General features: G+C 44.7%; 1 protein-coding gene across 3 annotated transcripts in view; it reads left to right on the forward strand.

The window, feature by feature from the left end:
* Positions 1 to 146: 146 nt before the first annotated feature.
* The window catches only part of furinb (furin (paired basic amino acid cleaving enzyme) b), a 93878-nt gene continuing 77800 nt past the window's right edge, over positions 147 to 16224 (forward strand). The window contains exons 1-2 of one of the 3 annotated variants that reach the window (XM_079743284.1): positions 147 to 570; positions 4836 to 5145. In XM_079743284.1, the coding sequence (XP_079599410.1) occupies positions 4957 to 5145 (189 nt within the window). In that variant the 5' untranslated portion in view covers positions 147 to 570; positions 4836 to 4956. Of the gene's footprint in view, positions 571 to 832; positions 896 to 4835; positions 5146 to 5694; positions 5843 to 16224 lie in introns of those variants that run through there. The other 2 variants (XM_079743285.1, XM_079743286.1) reach the window with 2 other exon arrangements.

Consider the following 16224-nt stretch of genomic DNA (forward strand, 5'->3'; position numbering starts at 1 on the left):
GGGCGGGCAGTCTGAACAGGTTCAGAACCCGCCCTCCAGGCCGGTAGGATGCAACAAATTATGCGCATATATATAACCCTTGCCGACTCTGACATGTATCCTACTGTAGTCCCTCATTGCTTTATACGCCGCTGTAGTTTCAGCCCTTCACTTCATTGACATTTTTCCTCTGATTGCGGTTGGATAGTCGCAACACTCACTTGTGTTTTTTTTATTTCTGTTTTAACACCTGCACGGCAGCAGCGGTGTTTTGTACTACAACAAAGAAACTCATTGCCTTTATTATTACTGAACCCATCGATACAATGGAGCAATGCAATCTGTCCTAAAAGTGAACCCCTTCCGCGTGCTGGTACCGTCCTCCACGGTGGATGAGCAGAAGAGTTTAGCGTCGCTGCCGGGGAGAAGGTGCTGAGGAGAGCGCACAGCCCACATCTCCAGGACAAGTAGAGAGGAAGCAGGTCTGGGTAAAGTTCCGATGCCTTCCCCGCCACAATAGAAGAGGATGAGGCGTGTGGAGGAGCTGATGGTGCTGATGCTGGTGCTGGAGGTCCCTCGCATCTGATGACGGTATTGTCTCACTTTTGCTTCAGCTGCGAGTTGTGGTCTGCGAGGGGGCATGGATGGATGGATTGATGGATGGATAGAGGGATGGGGGTGTTTTTTACTGGAAGACAGCGAGAGCCAAAGTGGGTGGAGACGATCATAGTATTAGGCGATCATAGTATTCGGGAACCCGGAGGCGCAGTCTGACTACAGAACTAGTCTGTTGTCTGACTGTTGTGTGTGAGAACCCCGTTTCCTTCATTTGGGGGGTCGAAGTATGTTACACAGGCATAATCAGTACTGCTCAGCTTCCCTCTACTGCCTGTGTCACAACTTAGGAGAAGCATTGGTAAGGACTTTGTTTTTTGGCAATAACAGTATTTGGGTTGAATGACTTCTTTGGGGTTTACTGTATTCGTGTATCTGTATTTTTCTCAGTTTTTCAGTTTTCTTCATTATCTGTTCTTGGGTATTGCATGTCTTATTGCGCTTATTGTTTGATGTAAAATCCAGCTATTCCATACTTTGCTGGAAATTGTGCTGTGTCTGAGCGTTTTAATTGCAGAGTGCACGTTGTAATGTTTTTGCTTAGGAGCAACATTTCAGTAGAATTACAGATTTGGGATTGCAGTCAATCAATAACAACTAAAGCAAATGCTATCGATATCTTAGCATGAGAAAAACTAAATACATTTCTGCAATTATTGTGACAAAGCTTTTCTTCAGTGGGGAATCACTTGTTTATAGGCATTGTACCAGCAAGTCTCTTCCAATTGCCTTTTACTTTACATTCACAGTTCTAAATCCGTGGCATGCGTCTGTTAATTGATCATCAGACCTTCTATTGTGTTATGCTATGTCTCTCTGTGTATTTTGCTAGTACTGGCGGTTAAAACCTGGCATTACAAACTCACAAGTTTTGCTTTGCAGTTAAGCAATGCATCTGATTAGGAGCAAATGTGGTTAAATCAGGATATTTTCTTTAAGTTTCAGTGCCTGTATGCACTGAAACAGGACGACAAATTCCTTCAGTATGGAACGTAGATATAAAATAAATCCTTTATTTAGCAGACCATCTCGTTCTCCATCGTCTTGTTTTATTCCTTTTTTTTAATCGACCTGGGCCTGTGGCTCTAGGCGAGCTACGGCCAGCCGCCCTCCCTCTCTCTTACTACGTTGCTTGAAGCATTAAACAAGAGCTCCTGGTTCTCCACCATCTCCCAGGGAGCCGGCTGGTTCTGTACAGGCCCCAGCTGCTCCACGCTGAACACAGTCCGGTTCAGCAACTGCCCCCCATGGTGCTCAGCCTCTCAGTCCTACTGGTTCTTGCCAGCGACCCAGACCCTGCATTTACAGTGAACTCAGAGAGTTCTTAGGGCTTAGGGCCTCTTGCTCAAGGGTGCCTACAGGTATGCTTGGGGTGTTGGGATTTGAACCCTGAGATTCTGGCCAGCGACCCAGAAAGTGCATGCACAGTGAACTCAGAGATGAGTCGTTAAGGGAGCAGGTGTGGCTTAGGGCCTCTTGCTCAAGGGTGCCCACTGGTAGGCTGGGGGTGTTGGGATTCGAACCCTGACCCTGAAACTTTCAGCAAGGAGTAAAACACCCCTAACCACTCGACGGCCCTATCCACACCGTTAAGCCGTTAATGATGTTTTGGAATCTAAAACCAAAATGCGGGCCGCTGTTGTTTTCCATCGCTCGCTTTGAATCAAAATGTATCACTGGAAGCGGGAGCCAGCACCTCGTTCTCTCTCAGCTATGGATCTCAACCAGGGGAAGAGTCTTTTATCATTGCTCCCAAGGTGTTTTATTTCCCCAATAAAAACACAGTCAATGTTGCTGCTCTTTCATACATATTGCAATCTCACTTGCAGAAAGTGTGCATGACCATCTCCGTTTGCAGACTGTTATCGTACCACCCCCTGTTTGTATGGAGGTGGACGTTTGGAAAAGGTCTTACTTCAAACGCACAACGGATCAACACTGGCCTTTTTAGCAGCAAATACCTTATTACTAGAAAATGTGTTAGCAAATTGAATCAAATTGAATTAATTATAATACTGAAGGAATAATGAAATGATTACTTTTCTTTGAGTAAGATGCGTAGGCGATACCGACACGACAGGATTAAATGCATTCGTTTAGAAAGAAAATTAATATGTTTCAGGTGCTTTCCTCAGGCCTGACAAACGTAAACGTACTGAAGGAGCAGTGATGCAATCTCAACGCTGTCAGACTTTTCCTTCGCTTTCATTTCTCCACCTCAAGGTCGCGTTAGAAATATAATCGTGTCTTGAGCGTGTGAGACGCACATAATTATGGTGTGCAGTATGGCTGATCTTGTTGTTGGTACTGCAGATACCACCTCTTCATTAAAGTAAAGGTTTGTTCTTTTTCACCCCATGTCATTTCATGCTGCTTCCTGGCGCGAAGCATGCATAGCACAAAATCACTGGTGCATACTCGGGCTGTTTGAAACCTTACTGATTTTCTTACAAACTTTTGAGAAAGTTGATTAATAAATGATTGGGGAAATGAAAGGAGTTTAAACGGGTGGAATTTTTCAGATATTGTATGCAGTGTATTCATACAGGATCTACATATCAACTGTAAAGGAAAAAAATCGTCCGGATTCCTCATTACTCATGAGTCATCGATGTGGTTCACCTTTCAGCTTCAGAGAACGGGTTCCACATAATGTGTCTAAAGAGTGGAACAGATTGGCCCAACCGTTGGCCATCTGAAACGTTTTGGGAGACGGGAGTTCGGGAACAAATCTGTTGGGTGTGATCAGCTGTGTTAGAAGCTTTTGGGACCGCGGAGACGGTGTTTTGTCCGATTCAACATGCAGTCTGAGAGCGTTGGCGTCTGAGGATTTGAGCAATGGGATACTCTGATTGGTTGTGTGCTGCAAGCATACAACCAAAAAAGACTCTGCTGCAAGCATACAACCAGCGATGCCCCTCCCAGTGTGTGGGAGGGGCAGACTAGCGCCACAAGACTAGCGCCAGCCGATGTTAAGGTGATTTATTGCTTCTCGAACGGGCGCAGAACGTACACGCTACTGTGTAGTTGTCAGTAGTCAGACGAGAGGCAACGGAATGGTCGGATAAAGGCAGTTGACCGTTGGTTTGAGTCGGGGCAGTGTGTAGGCCCCTTTATGATTTCTGAACTCCCTTGGCTTCATTTTGATGCTTGGCAGGTGATTCCTGAGGTCAATCACACTGCGTTGTGGACCAAACCAAATCTATATTCTGTGTCCCAGTGACATGGGGCCATAATTATTCATGGTTAGTCATCAATAAACTCGGAGCTGACTGAAGAGGACGAGCCTCTTATCTCAAGCACTCTTTACACATCCTTCTTAGACATTGTTTCCAATTGGTTAAGAAAGTGTGCGGTGTACTCGTGTCTCTAAAAGCCTGAAGTATGATGCCACGTTTGGACTTTGATGTATTTTTTAAAAGGGCAAGGAGCCAAGCAAGGTTGTTTGCGATACTGAAGAAGAATGTGCATTGTTCTCTCCTCACCTGTCTCTCGCCCATACAATCCCTGGACCCTTCCTTACCTTGTTTCAACTCACTGCTCCCCTCCCCACCTCCCTCCACACTCACCTCTTCCTTGCTTTTCCTGCTCTGACTATTTTGCCTCTCTTGCCTCTCTCTCTGTCTCTCTCTCTCTCTCTTGCCTATCTCCCTCTCTTCCTCTCTCTCTGTCTGTCTCTCCTGCCTCTCTCCCTCTCTTCCTCTCTCTTTGTCTCTCGCACTCTTGCATCTCTCTCTCTCTCTCTCTCTCTCTCTCTCTCTCTCTCTCTCTCTCTCTCTCTCTCTCTCTATATGTTATGCATTCGGTCCCTAATGAGCTCAGAGGAGGTCTGGCTTCCAAAGGCAAAGTGACACTGTGCTCTCTTGCCACTGCCCTCAAATCCCCACCCACTCCATCTCCCTTGTTTTGGATTACCATAAGGGGGCAGAGCCGCTGAGAATTTCACTGTGGGCTGTTCCCACTGTCTATAGGTTGAACCGGTCCTACTTTCCCCACATTGTCTTCAGACAGATGGGTTCCAAACAGAGTGATTTACGAACGCATCCGTGACAGTCCAAAAAACACTGCGTTCTCCTTTTGTTTGGATAAACCCACACATACACACTCCTCTCACCAGTTCCCCAGTCTGAATATCGTTCTAACCGAGCCTGGGGGAAGAGCACCAAACCGTAGAAGGGTCCTCATCGTGTGTCAACACTAAAAGCTGTCTCTGCCCTCTTTTCTATTCTCTGCGTTTCTAGGTCGCTGTTCCACTTTGCTGCTGTGAGGCCGTGCGCGTCTCCACCGGCCCTCGCAGGAAGTGACAGCCCGACGGACAGGAGCAGGACGGACGGACGCACGGACACTACGTCCCTCCCCGCCATGGAAGCCGAGACGGGCCTACGGCGGTCATGGGCGCTGCTCGCCTTCCTGGGGGTGGTGGTGGCTTCCCGGTGGGGCGCGGCGACGGCGGCCGAGGTCTACACCAACACCTGGGCGGTCCGTGTCATCGGGGGGGCCGGTGAGGCCGACCGCATCGCCAGGAAACACGGCTTTGTCAACCACGGAAACGTAGGTCCACCGCCTGGTTGGGTTGCTTTGGTTTTGAGTGTGTGTGGCTATTGGGTGGTGGTGGGACAAAATATAGATACGGTGATATATCGTCGCCCTTCTTTGTGCAATACGAGAATTGATACGCTGGCGGCCAATATGGATATTTAAACCGATTTCCCTGCACCCAGCGTCGCAACTTTATTGCTCCTCAAGGTTTTTTACGTGCCTTTTATAAAGAATTTGTTCTTTTTTTACACAATTTGTTTTCATAGTTTTGTCTAACTGAATAACTCAGTTTGGACCTTGAAAAGACAGTAATCAAGCACTTTACCTTTTCACGGTAATTGATCATGATGAATCGTTATAGGATTGTCTACAAACACATTGCTTATCGCAGAATCACTGTATGGTCATGGTATCGTATGGTGGGCCATGTATCATGTATCGTATCGTATCGTTAGGATCCCCGTGATTCCCAACCCAACTGTTGAGATTGTTCTTGTTTGTTTGTGTGTTTCTTTTTTGGTTCTACTACTCGTTTCTGTTCTGGTCCTGGACTTGCTACAGTGACATCTGGATAACCCTTCCGGGATGCATGAAGGACTGCCTTATCTTATCTCCAAGGGATACGCTGAGATAGCTGTAAATTGCCTTTTACGGCGTTCTTACCTCGATGGAGACAAGTGGTTGGAATCCGAATCTCCTCTGGATTTTGGTAAGACAAGCAATCGGCAATGTACAGATATCTCAGCTTATCAGTTGAAGTGTTGGTCGTACGCTTAGGTATTTAACATTTTACATGTACTTGTTTGTCTTTGAAGTGTGCGTTTTCTCAAAAGGTGTCGTCATAAAACTAGTATTTCCCTTGAAAAATGTTGGCAATGCAATACATGTCAATGCAGATGTTTGAGGTTTATGACTACACTACACCGTGTAGGAATCGGCAGTAAATCGGTGGGCCGGGAGCAGTAGGGAGCGCTCTATACAAATCTTCCGTACACAGAGATGCTGGGGCCATAGGCCATTTACATTTAGCGCATTTAGCAGACTTTTATCCAAAGCAACTCGCAATAAGTACATTTGGACACCACCTCTCTATAGTGTATGTAACTATAACTCTCAAGGAAAGCTAGAGCAATAGTTCAGGATGACTCCTCTCCATAGTGTATGTATTCTACAGTATGAGAATTAAGGCCACAGTTCAGGAAACTCTCCATAGTTTAAAAACGGGCCAAATGCAATATATACGAAAGGTTCTTTGTACAAAATGTAGTCGCTCTCTTGAACAACAACTGATTAACTGCTGCAATCCAAACTCTTCTTTGTATTTGTGGAGCACGGATGTGTGGCTGTTGCATATCTTGTACCATGCAAGCCATTTCTCTTGAGAGACTCTTTGATTTGTCTGTGAGGCCAAGAGCACATTTCGGGCGCTGGCTGGACAATAAAGTAATGCCGGGTTCCATCCTGTTCTATTATCTATTCTCTTGATGGGTATGATACATGTCATGTCGATAGTGTACTGAAGTGACAACAACACAGCGACTTGGGCACAGTGTGTTTGTGATGTGTTTGTGATGTAAAGGCTTAGGGATACACACCGTGAGTCATGGAAGGAGTCTTTGTGCTTCCAGTACAAAAGCATGTAAACTACTGCAGTGTGCAGCAGTCTCCTGGACACTGGGATTGAAGGGAGATGATTGGTGATTGCCTTTTGTTACAATACTGCTACTTTGAGAATATCCTTATTTTTTTGCCGTTGTTTTGATTTTGATTCCAAAATTAAAGTTTGTTTAATTTAAGTTCATTTAATTTGGGCATCAGAATTGCTCTATGAACGGAACCTTCCTTCATAATTAGATTGATTTAATAAAGGACACGATCACAGACAAGATAAAAGTGGGCAATCAAATATTTCTTTATGATTGCTCTCACTGAATAAGACTTTTTAATTATTGGAAAAATATTTTTAAAATCAAATTATTTTATTGGCAAAACGTTTTGTTGGCAAAACGACCAATTCCTTTCTTTCACAGATCTTGAATCTCATTTGAGAGATTGACTTTCCTTAAACCCCAGCAGCCGATTACTGCAAAGAAAATAAAAAAAACGAAACGATCTGGTGTGCTTTGTTTCCTTCTTTGAACCAAGGAACTTAATGAATCCACTGATGGGGTGACAATGTCTGAAAGCATTCTCGGCCCAAACCGGTCATCGTGGTCATTGTCACTGAAAAAATCCCCAAGGGGAGGATGCTTCCTTTAATGTACTCGAATTCTAGCAATGGCCTTGACATCTTGATGACCTTAATGGCATAACAAGTATAGCAACCATGAATACCAATGACTCAGTTTACAATTCTAATGATTAAACAAAGCACTCAGTTTGACAAGCTGAATGCTATACTATACAAACATAGTGCGGGAAAAGTCCCAGCTGCAGCAAAACTTGGAAGAATTGTTTGTTGACACAGTGTTCTTAAAACGCAATGTGTGCCTGATATGTGCAAACGTGTTACACCAACATACACAATGATGCTTGCTTTTAAATATTTAAAGCCAGTTTCTTTTGATTTAGTCTCACAAAATAATGCATGCGAGACACACAAAGCTCAGAGATTGAAAGCATATACTTTTAAGGCTAACTGTAATATATTTACATATTTACCATCTTTTCTCCTTTGGGGAAGCCAAGCAATTCGCGGTTCAAACACACAATCAATATTCGTATAAAGTCTGAATGGAAATGCCTGTTGTTTCTCCCACTAATGTGAAAGTCAAACGAGGCTCCTCTTTGCATCAGCAACGACTATATCTGGAACGACCCGTGTCATTACTGCTTTCAAGATTCTTGGAACAGAAAGGCTTCATAGTCAACCTCGCTGTCAGCACCACTAGATAAGATGAGATCAACTTTATTATATCCTGGACTGGAAATATGGTGCACCAGCAATAGCACAGGACAATAATAAGAATTAATAATAATATATAATAAAATAAAAAATAGGACAAAATAAATACACGCTTGGGACCCTTCCTCGGTAAACTATTCATTTAACTGCTATTCAGCAGTGGAGTGTTTTCTCAACCGTCAACATCTGTTGTACAGTAGATGAATTTGTGTATCTTCAAAATAGCACATTTATTTACAAGGAAAAACAATATGCTGACTGCGGAATCGCTGAGATAGAAGGCAGCATTAAGCCGGCGATAATGTGAACAGCGAACGCTGCGGCTTGCTGCTAAATGCACGAAGCGTCTGCATCTCGAGCATCAGCATGCCTCCGAGGCGGAGCTTTTCCATAATGTTGCCCCCCGGTCCCGTAACCCCGCGGCCTTCCCCCTGCCTGGGCTCCTCGGAGTAGCGGCTTTATCTGCATGTTAAACCCATTGCCTCCTCCAGAACCGCACAGCCTTCTGGAAGAATCCTGATGATGCCTTTTCATCCACTCCCGCCCTCGCCGACCTTCTCGCCTCCCTGCAATCAACAAAAGGATTTGCAGGAAGATAATGTTTGCGGCCGGTTAATTCCGGCTTCGCTATGCATTGCTGATATTATTCATAGCCTCGTGTGAAGCCATATGTGTTTTTCATGTTATCGACAGTCCAACCGTTGCCAAAATGAGCTAGCTGAAGTTGGCAGCGATAACACCGCCTCCAGCGTTGCATCAGTCTTCTATTCAACGCACCGTCGCAGGACTTTTTCTCCACCAAAGGCAAGACCAATAATGAGTTTGTTTGGAGGGGCCTGATCGACCGGGAGGGTCATTTTAAGTGTTGAACCAGAAAGTTGGACCTCTCTTGGTCTGCGTGTATATGTGCTCTTTACAAAGGTGTGGCCAGTGTAGTACAGCAACCTTTGGTACCTAATTGCCTCTATTATTGCTGACACAAAATCATTATGTGGTAAGGACCTCAAGGTTTTGCTGAAAAACCCAAATGCAATCTACCATATTCTAAGCAATCACCCAGGGGAGATACATCAGCTAACCAATCTATGCTAAAGAAAACAGCCTCTGATTATTTATTTTTCTCCATTGCATCCATTCCACCGACATGTAATTTAACACCTTCTCTCCTACTCCCCAGTGTGTGTGTGTGTGTGTGTGTGTGTGTGTGTGTGTGTGTGTGTGTGTGTATGTTTGAGTGTATGCCAGCAAACATATTCTCCCTGCCATTCCATTTGTCACAGTGAGAAAACCAATAACACAGCTAGCATCGTGGTGTAATCTCTTGTAAGTGTCCTGTTTCTCCAACAATAGGACCTGCTCATTGTCAAACACTGAGGTGTAGGCGGCCATGGTGAATCGTAATCTTGATAACCGGGTTAGGTGTGACTCAAACAGTGGTAAAGGTTTAACCCGTTTATTCAGAGATAGAAGGTAATTGGACCTGCACTCTGCAGGTGGTACATGAAGCATTCGCCAGATCAAGGTAGATTCAGTCTATGTTGGTGTGGGCAGAATGGTTAAGAAGCCACACCTAGAGGCGCTAATTTACGCACTTATTGTATGTTGTACGTCCTGACACTTAATGTACGCACTTATTGTATGTTGTACGTCCTGACACTTAATGTACGCACTTACTGTATGTTGTTCGTCGTGGCACTTAATGTATGCACTTATTGTATGTTGTACGTCCTGGCACTTATTGTATGTTGTACGTCCTGACACTTAATGTACGCACTTATTGTATGTTGTACGTCCTGGCACTTCATGTATTTATTGTATGTTGTACGTCCTTGCACTTAAAAATAGTACTTAGCTTATCTTATTTTAGCTCTCTTTGTTTATACGGGGAATGGGTAACCTAGCAATTGTATGTGCTTGGCACTTAGTTTTATGAACTTCCTAACTGCACCGACAGCGATTTATGGTTGTTTCTCTTCCTTCTGACAGATGTTCTTAAAAAATTTTTTACGTAAAAGCATCCGAATGCCCTGAATGTAATTGTGATTTTTTTTTGTTAATGATTTATCGCAGACAACTTACATATGGTGTTGTCTCTACCACTATATGTGTAGAAAGTAGCATTAAGTTAGCACTACAAATGTTTGGCCCAATGAGGGAACAATGTTGTCTATACCACGTGTGGTCAAATGGGGTAATATATGACATTAATTTACATCACAAGTGTATTTGATTTAATGTCAAACCGTTCTTACAATGAGTATAGTTGCTATCCATGATGATGAATACTGATTGGTTGATTGATTGATTGATTGATTGATTGGTTGATTTGATTGAACGATCGATCACAGTTGGAGTCCCATTGATCACAAATGGAAGGAAGAGATATCAATAAGCATCCTATCCAATGTGTAGCCTCACAGTGGTCATGTTACCAGGACTGGTCATGTTACCAGGATCCCCGGCTCCACCTAGCCGAGTGTCGAGGTGTCCCTGGACGAGACACCTCACCCTGAATGCTCCCGACGAGCTGTCTGTGGCCTTGCATGATGGCCACCGCCGTCGCTGTGTGATACTGTATGAATGGATGAATTTTAAGCAATATTCTAAAGGGCTTTGAGTGGCCAATGGTCAGAAAAGCACTATATAAATGCTGTCCATTTACCATTTCTTTTGACACCGTTTTTGATGTGTGAATATGTGCTTTGAATGGCCACTTGTTAGAAAGCGCTATGCAAAAAACAAAATGCAGTCCATTCTAAATGTGTTATCAAAGTAAAAGTAAGAGTGACATTTTCCTGTAAGTTTATACCTTTCACTGCAAATGCCTGGCATATCAATTATCTGCATACCGGAAAAGAAGCAGAGCAGGAAATAAAAAGTTTCACTGCCAGTAAGGGAAGGTACTGCCAGTAACAATCCAGAGTTCTCGTGCTTAATGGGTTCATCTTGGGGGTAGATTAGTCAGGTGGTGTGCTATCTCATGACTGATAAGACATTATTCGTTTTGAAAAAAGGCCCATGCAGTACACTCACAAAGCTCTTACAATAGCACCCATCCCGGTATTGTGTGCTGCTATTTTGCATAGTGACAAGGGACAAAGTGGGGGTGGAAGATGGAGAATCTTCCAAGGGAAAGGGAAGATAATGCTAAAGTGGGGTACTATTACCCTGGTACTCAATGTGAGCCAATTTGTGTTTTCAAATTATCCCTACGGATTAGTGCTGAAAGTCATTTTTTACCATCAAAAGAAGATCAAAAGCCAATCATTACATTAGTACGAAAAAGGATTTGGGCCATCTGTGAATTTATTTTGAGTTCTGAGACTAGAAACAAATTCTGAGATTAAAGTCAGAATTCTGAGAATACAGTCAGAATTCTGACTTTATTGCATTAACCATAATCCTCCTCCGCATCCTATCTACCTTAGGTTGCGTTTGGTTCCCATTCTGTATGTCGATAAGTGAAACTCACTGACCTTGGTTCCTTCCTGATAGCCTACCCATAAATCTGTCTTTAATCTCAAAATTCTGAGTTTAAAGTCAGAATTCAGACTTTAAACTCAGAACTCCAAAAAATAATCACTAATCCTCTTCTGTGCTCTTCACTAATTTCCATTAGATTATCGTACATTACTCTTCCATACATTAGAGACCCCAAACCGAAATGTATTCACATTTCAATTTTTTAGTTCTTTCCATGAGAAGGCTGCACTGTTCTTGTTTTGTTTGCTCGATTCTGATAGGATATAGAAGTTGGTGTTGGGTGCTGGTATGTGCAGACCCCCTCCGGTGCCTGTGCAGACCCCCTCCGGTGCCTGACTGATGCTGTGTGACCGGATGGGTTAAAGCAGAACAGTCATGCTCGCTATGCTCAAATATGAAAGAGTACTGCTTCTTACGCTTCGCGGTCGGCAACAGATACTCTGCTTAGCGGCGTCACCGGTCCGGGGATCTGCGTTTGATCCAATTTCGGGAAAGTGACGTCAAGGTTCCAACTTTTTGGCAAAATGTTTGCGGAAAGCGTCAAAAAGTTGAAGATGCAGATCATGCAGTTTTTTTCTTTCCCCTAAACGCCTTTGGAGAAGTACTCTTGAGTAGTAGAAATTGCAGAGTGTGGCTGCTCCCCCTTTCAGCACTATTCTGTGCTGTATCTGATCAACAATTACTAAAAGAAAATGGGATTTTCTTTCATAATCAACAGATTTAAAGGATCATCTTGTTGCCAGTGTACTCATGATTATTATCAACCCGGTACTCTGTATTCTTTGTTTGAATATGTTTAATAGTTTGTGTGTGTGTGTTTGTGTGTGTGTGTGTGTGTGTGTGTGTGTGTGTGTGTGTGTGTGTGTGTGTGTGTGTGTGTGTGTGAGTCTTTGTGTGTATGTGTGAGTGCCCATATGTGTCTGGTTGTGTATTTGTGTATGTGTGTGTGCTTGTGTGTGATTGTGTGTGTGTGAGTGTGTGTGTGTGTGCGTGAGTGAGTGTCTGTGTGTGTCTGGTTGTGTGTGTGTGTATGTGTGTGTGCGTATTTGTGAGTATCCATGTGCGTGTGTCTGGTTGTATGTTTGTGTCTGGTTGTGTGTGTGTGTGTGTGTGCGTGCGTGCGTGCATGTGTGGGTTTGCGACATTACTACTGCTACAGTATTCACATTGGCATTCGTATTCATCAAAACCATAGACCGTATGAAACACACCTTAAGAGTGTGGAATGGTCTTTCGACACAAGAATAAGACGTCTGCTAGCTGGAGGAAAGGTTGTGTTCTGCTTTGCTGTCGCCTCTACACCACATCTATATTTATTTATATTTTGCATGGAGCTTTGTTAAGCCCATCAAGAAGAAAAAAATATTCTGCCTGGATAAAAATTGTATTTGCTGTTTTCACTCTTTATTTGTCTTTCGCTAGTTTGTGTGTGAGCTTTTGTATGTGTGTTTGTACATGTGTATGTCCATGCATGCTTGTGTGTGTGTATTTGTGTGTGTGTGTGTGTACATGTGTGAATGTACATGTGTGTGTACTTCTGTGTGTGTGTATGTGTGTCTGCATGTGTGTACGTGTGTGTGTGTTTGCGCACGTGCGCGAGGCTGTTAGCCTTTGCTTATGGCAGAAGCGTGTTTGGTATCATGCTGTTCCGTCTCTCTGTGGCCCCTCCGCCACATTATCTGTCCCCCACGGCGGAACACAGCTGCCTGCGCCGTGCCTGTCCTCTCCTCCGTTCCCAACCTCCTCCGTGTTAAAGCTATCTCTGCAAACACGAGAAACAAATAAAAAGAGGTTTAGCTTTCCATTCTGTTCCATGTCAACATCTAGCTGGTCCAGGAATAGCCTAAACGCATCAAACCAACATGTCACCCTTCCCCACGCAGATGGATTGGCTGGATTTTGTCCAATTATGTCACGGCGGCAAGAAGGGAAGGTCACAGCTACTTCTGTCAGAGACCGCCAGGCTCTCTGTCTCTCTCTCTCTCTCTCTCTCTCTCTCTCTCTCTCTCTCTCTCGGTCTCTCTTTCTACTTCATCTCTCTCTCCTCTTTACCCTCTCTTTACACTCTCTCTTTTTTTCGCTCTCTCTTCTCTCCCTCTCTCCCTCTCTCTCTCTCTCTCTTCTCTCTCTCTCAATCTCCCTGTCTCCCTATTACATCACTCCTCTTTCTTTCTCTCTCCCTCTCTCTCTCTTTCCCTCTCTCTCTTTCCCTCTCCCTCTTTCACTCTCTCTCTTCTCTCTCTCTCTCCTCTCTGCCCTCTCTTTACCCTCTCTTTCTCTACTCTCTCTCTCCCCTTATTTCCTCCCATTCTCCTTGGCTGACCTGCTTCTCATTGTTATGTCTGTTGGGTCGGCGCTTACGGCCCATTCAGACGGCGGCCCCCAGAAACCTCAATCACTCTGAATGTGTCTCTTTTGACTTGACCCGCCGCTGTAGGACATTCACCTTCCTGTGGCTGGGACCGCTGCTGTGATGGCTTCGCCCGCAGTCGGTGCCCCGCTGAAAGGTGAATTCTCCTCAAGCACCTCAGCGTTTTATCACTCTCCTGGCGCCGGCGTCTCCTCCGGCCTGCCTTGCCTCCCCGTGTTCTGCTCCTTCCCGTCCGCCTTTCTTCAACGGGTGACGGGAAGCTGGGCTGATGAAAAGCCCAGTGTGAGGCTGACTCCGCTGGGGCTCGCCGTGTGGATGTAGCGGGGGAGCGGCTGGAGTGGCTAGGCCGCCGTTAGCCACAACACTTTTCTCGCTCTTCAAAGCGAACCCCCCGGTCTTGTGTCTCGGCCCGGCCGTACGCTGGCTTCCTGCGGCCCGCAGCGGGGGGCTGTGTTCCGGTTCCTCTCTGTACCCCCTAGCCAACCCTCCCGTGAAGAACTGGCGTCGCAGACAGGACCCCCCCCTTGTGCGGTGGACGTTGCACATTCGACCACTTGATTGGACAGTTGACATCCAATGACCCCTTCTGGACTAAAATAAGGACTCTTCGTGTTGGATTTCATCTGGTTTTAGGCACTTTAGACACATTTAAATGCAAATTCAGGGCATGTGCAGACGCTTTTATCCAAAGCGACGTACAATAAGTAAATTTGCCAAGCACTAACATCACTGGGTTAACCCATTCCCTGTACGCAACAAAGATAGCTAGGAGAAGATGCTATTATTAAGTACTATTATTAAAATCCAGGACGTACAACATACAATAAGTGCGTAGGAGAGGGATGGGGGGCGGCTATGTAAAGTCTAGGTGAACTAGTGAGTCTTGAGTCTTTCGTCTTGAGACTTCCATCAGCAACGTTTGGAAGCTCCCAGCAGCAGCGCGGTGTTGTCTTGCGTACCAAAGGCCTCATTCCGTTAGGAGAGGGCTTAGAGTACCGTTATATATCTGAACGGGTTAACTGAGACCTCATACCGTTACTACAGGGCATAGAGTACCGTTATACATAAGAACGGGTTAACCAGTGAACATTCTATGTAGCCTTAGCCGCTGAACGACTCTCTGTTGTTCAAAGCAAAGTTTGGCCTCTGCGCGGCAGGACTCCGAAGGCCGTTATGCACTCTTAACTTATTGATCCAGCAGAAATGCACACACACACCGAAACATACCGTTTTTTTTGTTTTTTAACCTTGTTCCTCTGATCTCTTTAACTTCAGTCGAGTGCTCTTTAGTGTGCAATTTCACACCTTTTAGATCCAGGGTCCTCAGCGAAGATTAAACAGAGGGAGGGAATGTGAGTTAATGCTTTGTTTCACAGGTGAAGGCCAGCCGTTGGCCGCTGGGCTCCTCGCTGGGGAAATATGTTTTGATGATCTCAGCTCAGGGCTTCCATCGCAACGTTTTTTTTTTGGATGCTTAGGCAATTTTCACATTTTCGGAAAATATAATGTGTGTGTGTGTTTGTTTATGTATGAATGTGTGATTTTGCTGATGCATATATTTGAGTGCTTCTGCTCTGAAACGTATTTCAGCTCTTTTGTTCCATCTTTGTTTTTGGCCCTCGCTTTGTCTCATTATTTGCCTCACTGGGTGACAACTCTCCATTTCTTGTGTTGCATTGTGTCAACGGCAATTGTTTAAAAAAGACTGAGTCGATTGCAATCAGCAAGCTTCATTTTCTCCTGTTTTCAGAGACTATACACTCAGAGCACTGAATGCTGCGATTGTACCGCTTACCGAGGCAGTCATCGACTATTGTTTTCACAGCAGCCCACGTAGTCAGCGTGTTACATCGTTTAAGTCCGTCCCCCACCGGGGTACTACGAAGAAAAACTAATCATCAGCAATTGACAACAGGTTTCCAGGAGATGGATCCATTACATAAAACAAACAAATTGTTCAGTCGGTGGTTGACCCGGTAGAGTGTGTACTATTAAGGCCCAGTCCTTACCGCAGCGACCAGGGTTCGATTACTGCCCGTGGTCCCTTGCTGCATGTCTTCCCCTCTCTCTCCCATACCTTCCTGTCTTACTGTACAATACAAAGGATAAAACCATCAAAAATAAATCATTGGTCTGCGCTCTGTTACTGAGATATGGAGTCACTGCGTACTGTGAGTTATTTCGTTTTAGGGGCTGCTCCGCTTCCATAAGCTCCTCCTTAGGACTATTCAGTGCAATCTGCACATTAATGGCTTATCCTGGCCCTGAAAGGAAGCTCTGCTTCAATTAGTGGAATTCAGTCTGCCTGGAAAACCTTGATAAGAAGCCCACA

The sequence above is a fragment of the Pollachius pollachius genome (assembly GCF_949987615.1).
Source record: "Pollachius pollachius genome assembly, chromosome: 9".
Lineage (NCBI taxonomy): Eukaryota > Metazoa > Chordata > Actinopteri > Gadiformes > Gadidae > Pollachius > Pollachius pollachius.